The 20645-nt window shown below is 33.8% G+C and overlaps 1 protein-coding gene across 1 annotated transcript in view; it reads right to left on the bottom strand.

The window, feature by feature from the left end:
- COL5A2 (collagen type V alpha 2 chain) overlaps nucleotides 1-20645 on the bottom strand; it is a 148507-nt gene that overhangs the window by 49552 nt on the left and 78310 nt on the right. Inside the window, exons 4-12 of the mRNA XM_023212406.3 lie at nucleotides 18592-18624; nucleotides 17137-17169; nucleotides 15682-15735; nucleotides 10728-10838; nucleotides 7191-7268; nucleotides 5552-5596; nucleotides 4548-4601; nucleotides 4045-4098; nucleotides 2820-2873 (exon numbers count right to left, since the gene is read on the bottom strand). Coding sequence (XP_023068174.1) covers nucleotides 2820-2873; nucleotides 4045-4098; nucleotides 4548-4601; nucleotides 5552-5596; nucleotides 7191-7268; nucleotides 10728-10838; nucleotides 15682-15735; nucleotides 17137-17169; nucleotides 18592-18624 — 516 coding nt within the window. The remainder of the gene's footprint in view (nucleotides 1-2819; nucleotides 2874-4044; nucleotides 4099-4547; nucleotides 4602-5551; nucleotides 5597-7190; nucleotides 7269-10727; nucleotides 10839-15681; nucleotides 15736-17136; nucleotides 17170-18591; nucleotides 18625-20645) is intronic.

Consider the following 20645-nt stretch of genomic DNA (forward strand, 5'->3'; position numbering starts at 1 on the left):
AACAACAACAACAAAAAGCAATATACCTTTATCTGTCAAAATATATCTGGGTGACCAAAATTAGCAAAGTAAATATGCTGTTAGAAATGGAAACATGACTTATACAGGGATACAAATTAATACCAGGTATTGAGTTAATGACATTTAAAATTTTTCACATGACATCACTGTGTTATAATTATTAATGAAAACAAAACAAAAACATAAGCATGAATCAATAGGTCCAATATGAGAATTGACTATACCAAGGTAGAGAAAAAATATTCAGGAGAGAAATTCAAGATAAAATATCCTTTTCTTTCTTTATTGTGCTTTATGGTACAACATTAAATGCCTTTGTAGCAAACCAATGTTTTTATTTTCTATGACTTTCTGAATATTGGCAGCAGAATATGATGGGAAGAATAGTATTATAATGTGGTCAGGAATTTTTAAAATAAATTGTTTAGGAGAAACTTTGTGGATTTATAATTATTTTAAAAACTAAATGAATAAACAAAATATCCAACAGAAAAGAAAGTCGAGAAATATGAGAATGCTTTGTTTATTGACTAAATAATTAATTTCTGCAAATTCTATGTAGCTTTCACCTAAACACATTAAATAAAAAACAACAGAAATACCACAGAAAATCAAATCCAGTGGTACAACTACTTTGAAATAATGCATAAAAGTTTTTTTATACTGTCTTAAAATAGATACCAAGCTAGTGACTTACTTATTTACTTATTATCATGGCCTACATTAATTTGATTTTGCATTGAATTGGCATTACCACTGTCGCCAGTATATTTAGCACGATGATAGCATTGATTGGTATTATCACATATTGATTATTATTGTTAATTTATGTATAGCTGGCAGTTAGCCTTATGTTTGGCTAATGGACATTCAATGAATAATAATTGGATAAACAACTGAATACAGAAATGGTTTAATATTTCTTACTTTCATAGCCCTTTAACCTTTCCTAAGGAACTTCTCTTGTCCTAGCATGATCTTACACAGATAACAAAACCCTTCTGCTCTGCAAATCGTAGGTTTCATTCACTATTTCTAAATGGTTGAATAAGAACTCAATGAATGAAATTCATATAACAAAATCAAAGCAATAATTCCTCTGTGACCTCTTGAAAGAAAATTATTTCTTTAGTGTTTTAGAGGGTTATCACAGTAGGGGTAAAACAAATCATGCTCTCTGAACAAATGAGGTCCCATTAATTCTTCTGTTTACACAACCCTGCTCAAGCATTCTTGCACATCAAGAACTCCCGTTAAGTCTTCAACTTAAGGCCTCATTTTACAGAGATTTGTCTCCTCTCCATCCTTAGCAGGCAACCTGGTGCAGACCCATCTAAGCCTATAGGGGAATTGCTGAGCTATGTTATTTCAAATAATTAGTTAACTTCAGTTTTTATGATCTGCAAGGGAAATTCTCATGTGATTACATATCCCTAATGTAACAAGAAAATGAACCAGATGTCCTAATGCTCATAAAAAATTCTCATTCTGCTGACCCAGGACTGTCATTACAGCGCAATCACACATTGCACTGAGCTTGCACAGTGCATCTGTGGTGTGCTGGCGGGGCACCCTTCCTCCCCATGGAGGGCCCACACTGTGAGCATGAGCAAGAGTGCAGCAGGACATGGGAAGTTCAAACCTGGATGGGTTGAAAAGGACATCTGTGCTAATGATTAAACTTCATGCCTTTATCTTCATTTATTTCCCAGGCTGATGGAGGAGGAAAGAAAGCAGGGAGTTGGGAAACTGGTTTATGTTTGCAACCAAATAATCCTTTGAGCCTTGTAAATTTCCCTTAAAAGATAAGGGAGCATTCATTTGTTTAAAACATTTCCTAGCATTGAACCTCATCAATTTTCAGAAAGTAAACAGAAAGTAATGTGGTACTGTTGATTGTATTGAGTGGTAGAAACAAAAGGAAATTATAGAAAGTATAATAAATAGGAGAGTGAATGTTTGGGGCTATTGGGCAAGAGAAACCCAAGAAGTAGGAATGCTTGAGGAAGATTTTTGCTTGCTTATCATACTCTAATTTTCCCCATGGCCAGTGTAACACATTCTAGAAGAGGGCCTGGCAAAGCAATTTGAGTGACGAGAGACAGGTGGGTTCAGAGAATGGCCAAGGGGCCAGGTCTTGGATTCTGGTGAAGTGGTTGCCAGGGGTCTATTCTTTTAGGGAGCCAAAGGGGAAGAAAACAGCTGTGTTAGGAGGGCTGGAAATCAGTGTATATTGTCATATGATTTTAGGACCCAGAACATTAATCAAGAATTTCAGCCAAAATTACGGTTTGGGGAGCAGCCAAAGAGGCACCTCGTCCATAATTTATTGTCCCTAGTTGATAAAAAACAAGGCAACAAGCTTTTCTTCAAGCTATTGTTTAGACATATGTGACAATATAAAGTAAAAATATTAAAAGGATTTTAAAAAGCTAAAACAGGATTGAAGTGTGAACTGTAAATAAGTCAAGCTGGTAACTCATTTTATGAAAAAAAAAAAAACTATTTTTTCTGAATTTTCTGAGGATTTGATACTCAGTTTGGAGGGTATTCATGTTATGTTCGATATACTTCTCTAGCTCCAGAAGGTGTATTTATGGTGTCAATGCAAAGCAGAGAACTGGAGTTAACCATCACTCTGGCAAAATGTCCTGTGACATTTCACATTTTTACAGAAACAAACAATGCTTGTTTGTCTCCATTTACTTAGTGCCTGATACATGTGCATACAGAGAATTGCAATTTAATTCAATGTTATTTATTTTTCAAAGTTTGCCTTATGGTGAGTATAAACTTACCGGAGATCCTGCAAATCCCACTTCACCAGGATTTCCATTTCTGCCAGGTTCACCCTTTATGGAAAAAAATGTAGGAGATTGGGGAGGCAAAAGTGATAAAAAGGTTCTTCTTTGAAACTAAATGATAAATTACTGATAAAACAGCCTTCTTTAGAAAGCTAATGTGCAATTCTCTAAACAGTGCAAAAAAATAAAATAAAAATAGACTCTATTCCTTATATTCCTGATAGTACTCGATTCTATCAGGTTAGTCTGTGGCTTTCATTAATTTATCCAGAAGAATAAATTGTTGAAAATTTTCCTGGTCTGATCTAGCTCACTATTTTATGAATATCAAAATTTATACACACAAACATACATGTATGCTATAGGATATATACTATAGAATTCTATATGAGCACATGACACTGAATTAAAGTATTGCTTCTTAAAATACTACTTTCCATTTCTTTCCTGTGGTTAAAAAGAAAGGGCTACCAGAAATACGTGCTCTATAGCCAAATTCAATGTAACCTGTTTAAATGAATCTTATGACTCACAAAGAGAAAATATTTATTAATACTTGGTTTAGTATCACATAGAAATTAACGGCCTACCCATAATTTGATCCTCAACTTTGGTACAACTAAGAAAAGAATCTAGAAATGTAAGTGTGCTATTGCACACTGTTCTCTGATTACATGTCCTTAATGTTAAAATCTGGAGTTGGGTCTTAACTTTAATTAAAAATCCAATTGAAGAAATCATTTTTTCATCATTGGGGAGCCATATTGGCACTATACTACTAACACATTTTAAAAATTCCTTTTATATAAGACCTCATAATGATTTTTTATATATATTTTATTTCAGATAATTTTTTTTATTTATTTTATATTTTTTATTTCAGATAATTTATTTTTTTCTTCAGATAATTTCAGTGGTTCCACTAGGAAAGGTTTTTGCTACTGTGACAACAAGCCTAGCATCTAATGGAGAAATCTTAACAAAAACCCAGGGAATGCAGGAAGAGACAGTAGTACCTAATAATACAATACTATGCAAATTAAGAGCCCCTTTTAGATATTTGTAAACTTCTATTCTGAGTTCTCCTGTTTCCATTGAATTTAATGGAAGCTAAAAGGGTGGGGAAATGTAATGGAAATTAATACAGAACATTCTTTTTAACATTGTAACTCCTTTGCCTCTTCAAAACCTAACTGGAAAATGAGGAAAGGTAGCTTACATCTTCCCCAGGTTTACCAGGGGGGCCCTCTGGTCCACGTGCACCAATCGGACCCTAATAACAAAACAAAAGGGAAAAAAGAATATTTACTTTTACTTACCAATAATATAATTCAAAATATTATTGAGACAAATGAAATGTCACAATATTATTGAGACGAATGAAAATAATAAATATTGTTGAAAAAGAGAAAATAGTTTTACTAATGTTTTGAATTTTTTGTTGCATCCCGCAGATCATGTGCTCAACAAGAAAAAAAGTGTAATTGCATGAATGCAAATCATTCAGCACTGTCTAATGATCATAATCAGTCTTTGAATTTAAATATTCTGCTACGAGAAACATATAGCTTAAGAACGGGTCATAGAACAGGACTCCCAAACTGGATTGTTATGTCTTCCTACATTAGGGAGGACCTGGGAAGATAAATTAACTCAGTATTTGACATCATTATAATGGTGGACCCAAATGTAACTGGGTCTACATGCTTACTTGACATTTACCATTGGTCCAGGATCACCAGGTTCACCAGGAGGTCCTGTAGGTCCTGCACCACCCTACAATTGAGAACAAAGTATATATACAAACCAAGGAAAAATAGAATATTAAATCCTGTGCTCTCTCAATATACAGTGTAATTGTTCAGACAGCTGGCTCTGACATCTTCCAGCTGTGTGACTTTCGGCAAGTTACTTAATCTGTCTATAACTGTTTCCTAAAGTGTAAAATCAGAATAATATTGGTACTTACCTTATTAGGCTGTTATGGCTGCTTAAGTAATTAATGTATGTTAAGAACCTAGAATAGTGCTGGCACAGAGTGCGTGAGTGCTCAATCAGTGGCAGTTCTCCTCATCAACATCATCATCATCACCATCATCAACCACCTTTTCTATTCACTGATTGCTTGAAGTAAAATTCCATATGCATGATAATGACAATGTGGTAATCTTGACTGAACTAAAAGTTATTTTCATTCTTTCTTTTAAAATATTATTTTCTGATGCCTGTTGAATTGCTATAAAAAGTAAAAATAGCTCTACATCACTATTTTACTGGCATCTGATAGGCATTTTAAACGTGTATTGTATTATGTTCTTCCTAAAGATCCCACGGAACAAACATCTTGATTCTTATTTCTAATAATATCACATGGGGATTGCCTCCTATGATCTGATTTCATAGCTTCAGAGTTGGCATATAAGCAATTACGAACATTTTCATGACATAACAATGAATTTCTTACTTCAGATGCAAAGGCATGTAATCTTGTTATTGGAGGTCAGTAACATAAAGAAATCAGATGATAAAAATTTATCCCAATAAAATTTGCAAAAACATGCTGCATATATTTCTAAATAAAAACTCTTTAATATATCCTATTTGAAGTGAGCATTACAATATAAAATTTTAAAACCAGCCAAAAGCAGTCATGTCACAGAGACCTTATGTAATATATGTGTGTATCTTTTTCCTATAGTATGTAACTTAATTATAAAGAGACTTACTTGCTGTCCTTGTAAACCTTGTGGTCCCCTTGGGCCAACAGGACCCTGAAAAACAAATGAGGAGAAATGTTGCATAGTACTCATGACAATTCAGTCAAATATTTCAAAAATGTTGAATCATCTCTAGAATCTGGAAAAGTGAAGCTTTGACAAAGGGGGATGATGACATTCTCCATCTGCATTCATTTGGAAGGCAGCTAAATTCAAGATTAAAGCTTGGACAACATTTGGGATGATTTTATACATACCCTCAGTGTTATAAAGCGAAATGAGCCATATGTCTGTACACACCCCATGTCTTTAGAACAAGAACACTTGCGTGTTTAATGGATGGTTCTGTTAATGAGAACATCCGAATAAAGAAAAATCTTGGCAGACATAGTTAGTTCTCAAACTGCCTATTTAATTCTACAGATTCACAGCAGATAATTCTTATAACTTAAATAAGTTGAATTAAAGGTAGATGAAACGTCAACAATAATGACTAGATTATATTAAATGTGAGTTGAAAATGATCTGGGGCACTGAGTTTCCTGGGTGATTTACTTCTTTCACAACATTGATTGAAATTATCCACACAGGCTTTCCTCATTTAAACATAAAATCGTTCCACTGGGGCATAACAAAAGGAAGAAAACCAAAATGCGATTTTAGAACATTTATTATTATATGTCTATTACTATTTTTAAATATCATAATTTTTAAAAAGTAGAATAAATTAAAATCAAATTTATTCTTATGTCAAAATTTTAAATTTTTATTTTGAATGGAACATATAGTAAGAAAAGCGCCATTTAAAATTACATATGTAATTTAAACTCCAAATGGATAAAAACATGCAATTCAAAAAAGAATCCCAAAAGAATCCCTAAATGATGCCATATTACTAGTAACTTTAAAAATACACAAATAATATTTAAAATGCTCATAATGCTGGCCTTAAGGATGGATAGTAGGGGTGGTTATCTATGAGGTCTGATTTTGCACTTCTTCCTGCCTGAAATTCTATTAACCTGGAATTATTTTGAATTATGCTTTGAGCAATAAAATATGGAGAGTTGGTTTTAAAAGTGTTAATTTATTCAATAAAATTGCATTGCTCCAAATATCCAGGGAAAAAATGGGAGTCTTTCTGATGTTGAAGAAATTCAAAAGAGGATAAAAATGTTGAGAAGACCCAGCCAGGAAACCATAGAGCTGTTGGAATAAGGCAGCCAGAGGATATTGAGTAGAAAATAATAAAAATGAAAATAGCAAAACATCTCATTTAAAAGTTTTACCAAACCACTGTTTCTAACAGCACCATAAAATAGTTTTGTTTTCTATTTATAAAGCTATAAGTTTTATGATTGTGATTGTGGTTATATGTCTTAAACTCCTTTATTTTCTTCCAATATTAAATAAAATACACAGATAGACCTTTATTAATGTCAGCAAACACTTTGCATAATTATGAATGAAACATGCTGGGCTTTTAACTGGCACACAGAAGAGTAAATAAATTAAATGAATGAATTAATGAATGAATGAGTATGTTTAAGAAGATGCATGTCATTCTTTGACTAGTTAACTCAATATTCTCTTTTTAAAATAATTTTTTCACTGAAATACTTCAATGATCAGTAAAATTTATGCTTACCACAGAGCCAGGCATTAGTCCTACTTGACTCCCAAGTCCAGATTTTTCATCCAACCCAGCCATTTGAGCTGAAAACGGCTGTAAAAGCAATATGTTGACATTATTTCTACAGTAAAAGACATACATCAACATCCTTTTCCTTTGGATAAATGGACACTCTCTGGAATTCTTACAGAATGCCTCTTCTAACGACCATTCTAAGTGCTTGATTTTAAAGCTTGGAAAAAGACTTAAGTTGTTTTGATTGTTTCTGCCTTTGATTGACCATTCTTTCCCAGAGTATTTTATAAGTATGTTGCTTCAGAGCAATTTCTGCAACGTGGCAAATGTCTGATACATGATAAAAACATGGGTTGTTCTGATAAGCACTAGCCAGTCTAATTGATTGCAGGTTTAAGTCTCTTTAACTGATTTCTTCCCACAGTTAGACAGGCCAAACATCTAAACAAAACCTAACAGATGCCTTTAGAACATTTGTCCTAAAGATTCCAGATTCCATTTTGGACTATTTTTGGATGATATTCTTTGTTTGTTCAATGTCCAGTAAACTTTAAATTATATTTATGTAAGTTGATAAAACTTTTATAGTCCTTTTAATTAATCCCTGACTGTTCCAAGATTGGAAACAGTTTGACCTACTCTCTTTCACAATTAAAAAACCCTAGTAATCAAACTGACCAAAATTGTTCATATACATTTTAGTAGTCACATTAGTTTCCAAATTTTGGTGGGAAAGAATGTGTGTGCTGTTTATAAATAAATTGGCAATTGCTTCTATAATCTGTTGAAAAAAATGCATATGAACTTTTGTAAAGCAAAAACCATATTCAGGCTTCATATGTATCCTTGCTAAGGTCTCAATCTACAGGCATGCCTCATTTTACTGTGCTTTACCAATATTATGTTTATTACAAATTCAAGTCTTGTGGCAACCCTGCACCAAGCAAGACAACTGGTGCCATTTTTGCAACAGCATGTGTTTACTCTGTGTCTCTGTGTCACATTTTGTTAGTTCTTGTAATACTTTAGTATCTTTATTGTTCTTATATCTTTTATGATGATCTGTGTTCAGTGATCTTTGGGTGCCTTGAATCATGCTCATACAAGACAGTAAACTTGATCGATAAATACTGTGTGTGTTCTTCTACCAACCAGGTGTTCCCCATCTCTCTTCCTCTACATGGGCCTACTTATTCCCTGAGACACAACAGTGAAAGAAAGAGTCTCACATCTTTCACTTTACATTGTAAGCTAGAAATGGTCTTAGTAAGGAAGGCATGTTGAAACCCAAGATAGGCCAAAGTTAGACCTCTTGCACCAAACAGTCATCCAACTTATGAACGCAAAGGAAAAGTTCTTAAAGAAAATTAGAAGTACTACTTCAGTAAACACAAATAATAAGAAAGTAAAACAGCCTTAATGCTAATATGGAGAAAGGCTTAGTATTCTGGATAGAGATCAAATGAGCCACAACATTATCTTACCCAAAATCGAATCCAGAGCAAGGCCCTAACCCTCTTCAATTCTGTGAAGGCTGAAAGAAGCAAGGAAGTGGCAGAAGAAAAGTTGGAAGCTAGAAAATATTGGTTTATGAGGTTTAAGGAAAGAAGCCATTTCCATAATATAAAAGTGCAAAGTGAAGCATCAAATGCTGATGTAGACACTGCAGCAAGTTATCCAGAAGATCAAGTTAACATCATTGATGAACGTGGCTACACTCGACAATAGATTTTCAATATATACAAAACAGTCTACTATTGGAAGAAGATGTCATCTAGGACTTTCATTTTTAGAGAGAAAAAGTCAATGCCTGGCTTCAAAGCTTCCAAGAACAGGCTTACTCTCTTGTTAGGGGTTAATGTAGCTGGTGACTTTAAGCTAAGACTGGGGTTTATTTCTTATTATGAAAATCCTAGCATCCTTAGGAATTATGATTAAACAATTCTGCCTGTACCCTATAAATGGAACAACAAGGCCTTGATAACAGCATATCTGTTCGCAGCCTTTACAGCATTGTTTACTGAATATTTCAAACCCACTATTGAGACCTATTGCTCAGAAACAAAGGATTCCTTTCAAAATATTACTGCTCAGTGACAATGCACTAGCTCACATAAGAGCTCTGATGGAGATAACAAGGATATTAATGTCGTTTTCATGCCTGCTAATACAAAAACCATTTTGCAGCCCATGGATCAAAATAAATTTCAACTTTTAAATCTTATTACTTAAGAATATAATGGTCAAAATAAATTGAGAATCTTCTGGAAAGGATTCATCATTCTAGGTGCCATTAAGAACATTCTTGATTGATTGGTCAAAATATCAGCCTCAACAGAAGTTTGGAAGAAGCTGATTCCAGCCTTCATGAATTAATTTTAGTGGTTGAAGACTGCAATGGGGTAAGTAATTGCAGATATGATGGCAATAGCAACAGAACTAGAATTATAAGTAGAGCCTGAAGATGTTGCTTAATTGTTGTAATCTCATGATAAAAATTTAACAGATGAGGACTTGCTTCTTATGAATAAGCAAAGAAAGTAGTTTCTCAAGATGCAATCTATTCCTGATGAAGATACTGTGAATATTGTTGAAATAACAACAAAAGATGTTGATATGGCAAACTTCATTGTTGTCTTATTTTTTAAATTACCATAGCAACTCCAGCCTTCAGCAATACCACCCTTATTAGTCAGCAAATATCAGCATCAAAGCAAAACACCCCATCAGCTAAAGATTATGGCTTTCTCAAGGGTCAGATGATTATTAGCAACTTTTAACAATAAGGTATTTTTAATTAAAGAATATACCTTGTTTTTTAGATATAACGCTATCACACACTTTATAACAGACTACGTTGTGGAAAAATGTAAGTTTATATGCACTGAGAAACAAAAAAAAATTCACACAACTCTTTTTACTGCAGTATTTCACTTTATTGAGGTGGTTTGGAACTGAACCCACAATATTTCCATGGTATGCCTGTACTCACAAATACCCTCTGTCTGCCACTAACAATTCAAAGAAGTAGGTATCGAAAGACATTTTGTTTGACTTTACTTCAAGTAAAAAAACTAAAATTGGAGAAATAATTAGGTGTCATTTTTAGCATCAACTCAATGGCCTTCTCACATCCCTCATTACGGATGTGTCATCCTCTCTTGTGGAGGATATGGAGCAGATTTTGTTGGCATTCTTAGCCTAGAGAATAGGACAGATAAATCTCTCATTTCATTTAAAGGGGGGAAAAGCAGTGGTTCTTTAGAATCAATAGAAAAAACAAAGCTCATGAAATCCAGACCTGACATTGAGAAATACAAACAATTTGAAGTAGTACTTTACAAAATAGTTCTTCAAATTTTTCCAACAATTCCCTGTGGGTTTATTAGTTTTATTGTCCATAGCAGTGTTGACCTTATTTAACTGCTCTTACAGTCAAGTGTCACTATCTGAACTGAGACAATTTAAAATCCTAACAATATATCAACAATTTAAAACATGACCTGTACATGACATTGAACAATGCACACAACTCACCCTGCTCATGCCATCAGGTCCTGGGTGGGACGGATGTCCAGGAGGTCCTGGAGCACCAGGTTGACCAGGAACACCTGGTTCTCCATCAATTCCCTGAGGTCCACGAGGACCCTGGAAAACAAGCCAGTTAAAATTAGAACCAACTGCCAAATATACACTTAGTAGAAAGCTAAAGGCACAGACTTCTTAATGGCAAGGGAGTGTTTATTGTTTTAAAAATAAATAGCAATCTAGCCACTTAGAGTAATTTCATCAGCCACATCACTGCTGATTTTAGCATAGGTCTGAACTTCTACCATTCAGATATGGTGTGGGTAAGAACTTTATTTAGTGTGTTAAATACCCAGAAATCAGCATTCTTAGAATAATTATTTTTAAATTTTTCAATTCAATCCTATTCTAGAGTGAACTTCCTTATTTAATTGAGTTTTTGCCGTGCAAGGGTATTTGATCAACAATTATAAATTCACTTGTCTGTCAGTAAAATTACAGTAACTATGTCTGCTTAACTTCTCCCTCCTCCTAAAAGTCAAGAACCCCTTGATTGGAGTTTGCAGAAATTTTCTATCTAATTGTTTAACTCTTTGCATAGTTCCTGGTAAATACTAGACACTCAGTACATGCATATTGTGTTGTTACCTTTCAGTTCTCTTTTATACTTTAAGCCTGGCACCCTTTATTTTCCTTCCCACCCCCACAGGAAGACTAGACCATTGAGAAATTAGAGGCAAAGGCACTGTGACCCAGCCAAGTCTAAGTTCTCAGAGAAGTGAGCAATGATTTCTAGCTGCCAAATTCCACCCTTCTCCTAACCCACATTCTGAAGGCAGCTTGGGGAACAGCCACGTCCTCAGTTCTGGAAATGCTCTGTCCTCTAACCTCATCATTCCCACAAGGCTAGTTAAGTATTTTCTGGCTCCTTAACCCTAAAGAATCTTGACAGACTTTAAAAAGAAAGGACCAGAAAGTCATAAGACCATATGCTTTTTATAATTTTAAGCAGGGATCAAGGGAAATATGGTAAATGAAGTTTAATAATTAAAAAAAAGAGAACACCCATGCTTAAACATGAGAATATCTCTGGGCCCACAGTAAGCAATTCAAATGGGAGCTGATAGTGCAGAGGGAGCAAACATAGGACAAGCTCAGGTGGCAGAGACGGCAGTTTGTGTATGATGGTTTTAGGGAGGTGGCATCATAGCTATTCAGAAATTTAATTATTTTAATATATTTAAACATTTATGTAGACATTTATTTCTTGCAGTAGTGGGATAAATAAGCAAATTTATCTATTAAATAGAAGCAGAATACTTAGCCTGAAAAACTTATATTAAAAAATGATATCTTAGAAAAATATTCTTAGTATTTAAAAATCAAAACTTTTCTGACTCCTAAGCTACTATCAATTTACTTCTCACTTCATTATACAAAACAGAGGCTTATTTCAGTTGTTCTCTAGGACTCCTGGATCATATGAATGTGAGTAACATGAACTGGATATGTATAAGGCAGCATAGATAAAATAATAGTCTGGTTTATTCATACAGCCTTGTGTAGAAAACTCTGAATCTGTTCTTGCAATGTTCAATTGCTAATTAATAACCAGATATTATTATATACACAAAGTGAACTAATGTATAATCTCTGCTCCCAATGAGATTTCCAAAGAGACACACACAAAACTATCTTTAGTGTCAATAGGAGTGGAGACAAGTTTGTAAAATATTCACTAGTCCTCCAAAGAGATTGTGACTTTCTCCATTCTTCTGTAATTAACAATCATATTTCAAAGTCTGATCCTAAGATTGTTTTCATTGATTCACGATTTATTATATGCCTCCATGGAATCCCCTCTAAATAGCTTATGAAATTCACTGTTGTACAAATTAAGATTAAAATTAATAAAAACTTTTATAAAAATTATCTGAAATTAAGTGAACACAAGAATGTTTACTGGTAAATACCAAAAGCAAATTAGAATTTGGGAGCTCATTAAAAGTATCTACTTTTATATCTCCAAGTGAGCTGAATTACATAATTCTTATATTAAGGTAAATGTTACATTTATTATCCCTCCCTTCCATTTCCAAGATACTCAAGTATCTCCGCAGTAATCTACAATAAAAAAGTACTTCGAGGTTGCCACTAGGTGGCGATGTTTAAACATCCACAAGGAGAAAAGACGAATGACCAGGAACTGTCAAGAACTTCATTTCTCTCGTTTCTCTGTCTCTCTCTTTCTCTCTGACACACACACACACACACACACACACACACACACACACACACACACACGTTATAGATGTTAAGATCTAGTATATTTCCCATTTTACCATTTTACAGATCCGGAAACATATCAATAGTGGTTAAGGGTCACATGCAACTAGAACTTAGCACATCATTGACGGTCCATCTCCTGTCAGGTTGCTAGTTTGTCACTATGAAGTTATCTGAACAATACACTTAAAAATTGAGGATGTGTGATGAAAGACAGTAGTGAAAATCACTGGCTAATCCTGAAGGCTTTATGGGAGTATCTCATACTGAACTACTGACATAGTAGTTCTCAGTCCAGAGCTATTTTGCCTAGATTTGGCAATGTCAGGAAACATTTTTAACTGTCACAATTGTATGGGGGATGGCAGTTTCAACTGGCATCCAGTGGGTAGATACCAGGAATGCTGAAAAACTTTCTACTATGCATATGGAATTATTTGGCCTAAAATATCAATAGTGTTGACAGTGAGAAACCGTGCTGTACATTGTGAGCCTTCTATACTGTTTGATGGTTATATAATTGCACGAGCGGGGGGAATGCTATTTCTGATTGCAGAACCACCCTATATTGTGACAGCCATAATTTTAGTCCAGTTAAGCAGCTCCTAGAAGGCTCGAGGTATGAGGCAAAACATTCTGCCTATGGGCATTCTGTTATATCATGCCCATCATTTCATATACATCATTTCATGCAAAGCTATACATCATTTCATATCTTGAAACCCATGTAGGCGGGCATTAAAAGAGTTGTATCACACTATCTCTTTGCTAGGATTAACAGAGGAAGAGATTTCCTACTTGGATATCTGCCAGGGTTGTCTCACTTGATTCCTCATAAAAATCTACCCCCCTTTCTCTCTCTCTCTCTCTCGCTCTCTCTCACTCTTTCTGACACACACACAAACAAAACGCACACACACTTACACCCAATTCACATTGATTGTCTCAGGCCTAACCAAGGTAGGAAACTGACCACATCACAAAGTCAAATAGGGAAAATAAGTGAGAAGTGTTGGGGAGCAGATTCTTCAGATCTTAACCAGCAACTCTGGAAGTCTGGTCCCACAACTTCTACGTAGATTTAGGACCCAATGTTGTCAATTACTTACAGTGTACAAATACACTGATGCAAAATCTTTTCTTTTTTATGACCACCCATCCTCCACCCAACTGATGTTATTTTCTACCTATTTCTGTCTTTCTAGATCTAGGACAGACATCTGGAGAGCTACAGCAGTGTTTAAGCTACCAACACTAGTGAGAAAACTCAATACAACCACAGTGAAGAATGGGGCATAAAATAATCTGAACACAGTTCTGTTGCTTACCTATATGGATAGGTCCAACCTCTTGGGGCACTGCTTTGCACCTACATGCCTGCAAATACCATCCATACTGCAGCCCCATTTAAGAAAAAGTACTGACATCACACTATATATGAGGTGAAATGAGTAGAAGGATAATGTAGTAACAAGGATGAAACTAGTGGCAAGAGTTCCTAGGTATATGATCTAAAATATATTTTATCGTCATTTATACATTTCAAGTTGTCTATTGTTTCCTTAGCTTCTAATCTTCCCATTTAAATATGGATAAATATATATTTAAAAGGATAAAAATCTACTGAGAGTTTTAGTAGATATCATTAGAGAAAAAATTAAACAGTACAAACAAACTTTTCTAATTGAAACATGGGATAATGAGAGCAATATACAAATTAATACAGTTATGTAATATATGAAAGACATTAGATTTTAGAAGTTATATATAAGAAAAAACGTTGTAGGGAGGCCAAGGTGGGTAGATCACGAGGTCAGGAGATCGAGACCATTCTGGCTAACACGGTGAAACCCCATCTCTACTAAAAAATACAAAAAACTAGCTGGGTGTGGTGGCTGGCGCCTGTAGTCCCAGCTACTCGGGACACTGAAGCAGAAGAATGGCATGAACCCAGGAGGCAGAGCTTGCTGTGAGCCGAGATCACGCTATTGCACTCCAGCCTGGACGACAGAGTGAGGCACTCTCCAAAAAAAAAAAATGAAAAGAAAAAACGTTGTAACCCTAACACTTGAGAACAATATGTATTCTGTGCAGATAAGTAATAAAAGAAAACCTTTGGTATATATTATATAATATCCTTATGTTTTGTCTCAAGGATATTGAGGTCATTAATTTATTTTAAAGGTATTTCACTTGTCTGGTAATGGGATTGCTGATTTTTAAAATTACTCCTTTGATATCTCTGCAGTGGCTGCTGAGTGAAAAAGGCAGAGTGCTACCTGGGAAATAAACTTGTGCAACCACTTAAAAGAAAATTTTACCCTCTAACAATTGTTTCCCATATCCAGCTTGGTTATTCCTGTGGTAACCACAGATCACATAACTTGGATGTTTTATCTCAACAGTGCATTCTTGGCATTGCTTACTCATGAGTGAAACTCATGATATGTTAATTATGCTTCCTTAAGTTCTACTTTATTTTGATTTGACCTCATAAGAGACAAGGAAATATCATTTGTGTTATCTAATAAGATAATATACAATTATTATTGTATTTTTGTAACATTTAATGGAGGTGAAAGAGGAACAGTGCTCCCAGCTCCTTGCTGCATTCAGAGAACACAGTGTAAACTGACTGGCTACACGTTCCCCACAAGGAGCCCTCCTGTCAACTTACAGGTCTTCCTTTTGGCCCTCGCTCTCCTCTTGGTCCCTGTGATCCTGGAGGTCCCTAAAACAGAAAATGATGATTATGCATGCAAAAATTTATACTTTCTTATTGAATTTTTTAAAAGTTTACTTGATAAAAGAAAATTGGAAAACAGAAATACCACACTTAATTCAGTTCAGTTGAAGACTATAGAGAATAAAGCCATGTGCATATAAAAGTTCCATACACTTAGAAGGGTTATTTATTTTATCAGCGAAATTTAAAGACCTATAAAGAACTAGGTGTACATTATGGCATCATGAAGCATAGTGAGCTAAATAGATTAGCTTGACTAGTAATTGCAAATTTTTAAGGATCATATTTGTTGTCTTCTCCCAGGTATAGCCTTTGCCACAAAACTCTGAGCACAAAAACTTACAGTTCTGATTTTGAAAAATTATATAAATGTGCAAACCACAAATTATCAATTATTCCAGGGACTGTATGAAATCAAATTGGTACATGATACCCCAAAATGTTCATCACTGTTCAAGTTGCTGATTAAAACAATGGAAAGGAAAGCCTCTTAGACTACTACAGTACTGCTTTATGTACATTCAAGCATCTTTTCTTTTTACTTTATTTAGAATATGGCATTATTTCCCTTGTATGTTTAAAACCTCTTAGAAATTTCCAATTCTTAATTATAGTTACTTTTCCCTTAAATAACAAATGACTATTATATTTCAAAAGTAGTGTTATAATGCTGATATCTAAAAATGGCTTTTTTCCCCTGGGAAATGGATGTTGTCAGGGGGACTTTGTTTCTCTTTAAAAGAGGATTTAAACTGAGTTATGAAGATTATACTGTGTATTTACTCAATCCAACATATAGCATCGTTTAAAAGTGAGGGCTTCAGAAGAACCAGAGTGAGACCATTAAAGCTGACTTAGTATTTTATTTAAGTTGATTTGATGTGCTTAACATTTATATGAAGTGTGTGTATATGTTATGAATACTGCTGATAATCCAAACTTGAAAAAATTAGTCTTTTATACTAAGCCATAAATATGCTCTCTGGCTGTATGATTTCCCATATTCTACTGCAATATATAATTTTATTAAGCAGATGAAACTAGCCCACCATCAATCATAGTCAAACAACACACAAGTATGCCCTAATTTCAGTGAACAAAGTCAAACCAAAATTAACAAATGTAACAATAAAGTGTTTTGCCTTTTACATAACCAACAGCAAGACTAACATGATGTTTCTTCAGTTTCAGAATAAAACGACCCCTTATCTACCATTCACTGCTGCAAAGGAATGTCTAACTTGAAGATGGTTTAAGACAAAATGCTTTAAGAGACCAAGCATCATTGTTTAATTCTTTTATCTTCTCATGGATATAATAAGTGTAAAGATTTTCAGTATATCAAGGAATACAAGAGTACCATGAATATTGGGAGAAGCTACTTACTGCCGGTCCTGGACGACCACGTATGCCTGTTACCTAAACAATAAACAAGAAAATTTGTAAAGGTAAAGTTTCTGCAGATATTCAGAGAGGTCAATAGTCAACAAATAAGAATAACAACAAAAAATCACAGCAATTATTTTGACAAATGGATGTTGTCAGTTGATGCCCATTTCCTCCTCTCCTTAAGATTTAAGATATTATCTAATTTTAACTGTAACATAGGGAGGCAGTGCTAGAGTAGTGATAAAGAACACCAACACTGGAGCCAAGAGGCCTGGGTTCAAATTCCGACACTGCCCCTTACCAGATGTGTGACATCTGACTAATTACTCATCCTCTTTGTTCTTAAGAACCTTAAGTGGAAACTTAAATGTAAAATGGTAGTGATGATTATGTAACTACCTCCTTCATAGAGTTATGAAGATAAATAATAAATATTTGTATTTGTAAAGCACTTAACACCTAAAACATAGTAAGCACATATACATGCTTTTTAAAGTGAAATTAAACAATATGAATTATTTAATTTTTAGGTAATCTTTGTAAAAAAAACACACACAAGCCAATTAAAGGCAAATAAAGAATATAAACACTGCTAAATAAATCAACATGGATATTCTTTTTGTCTTGACAGACTGATGATAATGCCTTTAAAACCTAGGAGAATGAGGCTAAGGTGGGTGGATCACTTGAGGTCAGGAGTTGAAGACCAGCCCGGCCAAATTGGTGAAACCCCGTCTTTACTAAAAATACAAAATTTAGCCAGGCATGGTGGCTCTCGCCTGTAGTCCCAGCTACTCAGGAGGCTGAGGCACAAGAATCACTTGAAACTGGGAGGTGGAGGTTGTAGTGAGCTGAGATTGTGCCACTGCACTCCAGCCTGGGTGACAGAGCAAGACTCTGTTTCAAAAAAATAAAAATAAAAAAAATAATGAAACCTAGGAGGATAGCTGAAGGTGACAGAGCAAGACTCTGTTTCAAAAAAGTAAAAACAAATAATGAAACCTAGGAGGATAGCTGAAGAGTTTTAATCCTGTTTAGTAATATACTTCTTGATCCATTAACAAGTTTAAAGAAGTCTTAGGAATTCTTATGCAACATGGAATTTTGATCAGGATCAGGGCATGACATATTTCCAGAAGTGTGGAACAATAAACTACTATACTAATTAGTACTAATATTAACTATCAGTGTATATCTACATGTAATATATTTAACTTTTTAAAACACTGACTTTCTACCTTTAGTCATGGGAGTATAAAAGTCAGGAACACAGAATATCAAATATTGTATTAAATAACTAATCTGTTCTGGTTTACTTGTGTTATATTAAAAATTTGTTTTTAAAATAACTAATTTATTTTTGAGAGTATGTATATGAGCAATAATATACAATTATACTATAAGCTAAGTTTATTTCAGGTACAAGGAAACAATGATTATACATATACTTACAACAGGCACTAATCCTGGTTCTCCCTTTTGTCCCTATGACATTAAAAACAATTTAAAAGTTCAATTAGCACAATATAATGGCTTGCTGGGCAAAAACATGCCACCCTAGAATATGCCATGTAAACACAGGGAATTTCTATGTAAGAAGTGCAAAAAAACTGCAAAAAGAAAGTTAACAATTTTTAGGATATTTAGTCAGACATTATTCATTAAAATATTACTGCTCACCTGAAAGACATTAAAAAAATCAAATGTGTGAAATATGTAAAGCTATTTTGCCTCAGTTTTTACATAGATCAAATCCAAAGAATTGACTAGAGCACAATATAGTTGCAACAAAAAGATGTAAAGATGAAGCACCAGAGGAAAAACTACTGAAAGACTGAAAACACAAAAAGAGTCAGAAATTGTAATACATCAAAATTAATATAAATTAATATATACAAATTGCACACTTTTATTATATGACATATAGTTTTCAGGATCTAATCAGATGCCATTCCTGAACTACTAGCACTCTTTTTTAGTACTCATGGAAGGGCATTAAAAATGAGTACATGTGCACATCTTTAATAAAAAAGAAAGTTTTCTTTTTTATTTTTAAATAAATAAAATTTCTTTTTAATTCTTTTCTTTTTAATTATCTGAGTGGAATTAAATTTCTTTTTAATCCCACTCAGATAATTCTCAATACCTGAAGAAAATCTAGGAAAAAAAATCAATTGACTAAAAAAATCAAAAACAACATAAGAAACTATCATGTAAGTAAATAGGGTCAGGTCAGTATAATTGCTTTTATAATAGATGTAGATAGAATTTATTTTGATTCTTAACAACTTTTCTCAGAAATTGAATCCTCATTGCATGATATCAGGTACATAGATTAAATAATACTGGACGAATTGTAGCTTTATATATTTCTACTTAATCATTTACTAATTTGTATTCTTCACTTCAAGATTTGTCTTCCAACAGATTTTGATCTCCTCAAAGTCATGGTTGTGTCTTAGTCTACTTTACATGCTGAGCATAGCACACGGAAGCATTCAATGAATTCTTAAAATGTATTACTTTCCATTAATGTATTATGAAATAATGCTTTTTACTGGGCAATTGTGTAGGATGAATATGCATTTAACAACTATCTCTAAAATGTAGAAAACAAGAAGAATGAGTTCTAGTTTATTTTATTTCTTCTTTAATATATATTATTCCTTAATCTGATTATAAAAATAATACTTGTTCATAGTAGGAAATTTTGAAAATAGAAGAAATATACCAAAAAAAAAAAAAAAAAAAAAAAAAAAACCCTAACTATCCTACTCTACACCCTGGAGATAACCACTGTTAATGTTCTGGCATTCTTAGTTTTCCACCATCTGCATGCGCTTTGAGTATCTAATCAATGCCTCATTATCTTACTGTTAAATTTTGTTTTCATTTTTAAGTTTAAGGATGACATTAAAATGAATATCCTTGTTCATAAATGTGTGCATGGTATCTCTATTAATACCTTATGATATGTTTTTAGAAGTTAAATTTGTAGATTAAAGACATTGTAAGTTTTTTAACCCATATCACCAAATTGTACTACTAAAGACACAATCTTGTATCCTTCCAATACTATCCTGACAAAACTCCGTGAAGTGAAATGATGGACTTAACGGCAGACCTAATAATAACTCAATCATACTTGCTGATTCTAATGTTGAAGCAGTAAATACTCTGGAAGTCAGGAATAAATTGAGAATCCAAAAGAAGGAAAGGGCTTTCCAGAAGCAGGAGGCAGTTCTATAGGGTAAGTTCAAGATAGAAACACTAGGGACTAACAGCCAACCTACACAAAGCCTAGGACAAGAAAGAATCAACATATATGGGCTTCAAAGTAAAATAGGCTTATTTCTGCATGTTCACATCCACTAACTTCTAGAGCTTTATATTTTAAAAAATACAAAAATAATAAAAATTTACCATGTAAGAGCTATAATAAAAGATATTTTTCAAAATGCTGAAAGAATTTGAATTGTTTAGAAAGGGTACGTAAATTTGTGTCC

The sequence above is a fragment of the Piliocolobus tephrosceles genome, chromosome 11 (assembly GCF_002776525.5).
Source record: "Piliocolobus tephrosceles isolate RC106 chromosome 11, ASM277652v3, whole genome shotgun sequence".
Classification (NCBI taxonomy): domain Eukaryota; kingdom Metazoa; phylum Chordata; class Mammalia; order Primates; family Cercopithecidae; genus Piliocolobus; species Piliocolobus tephrosceles.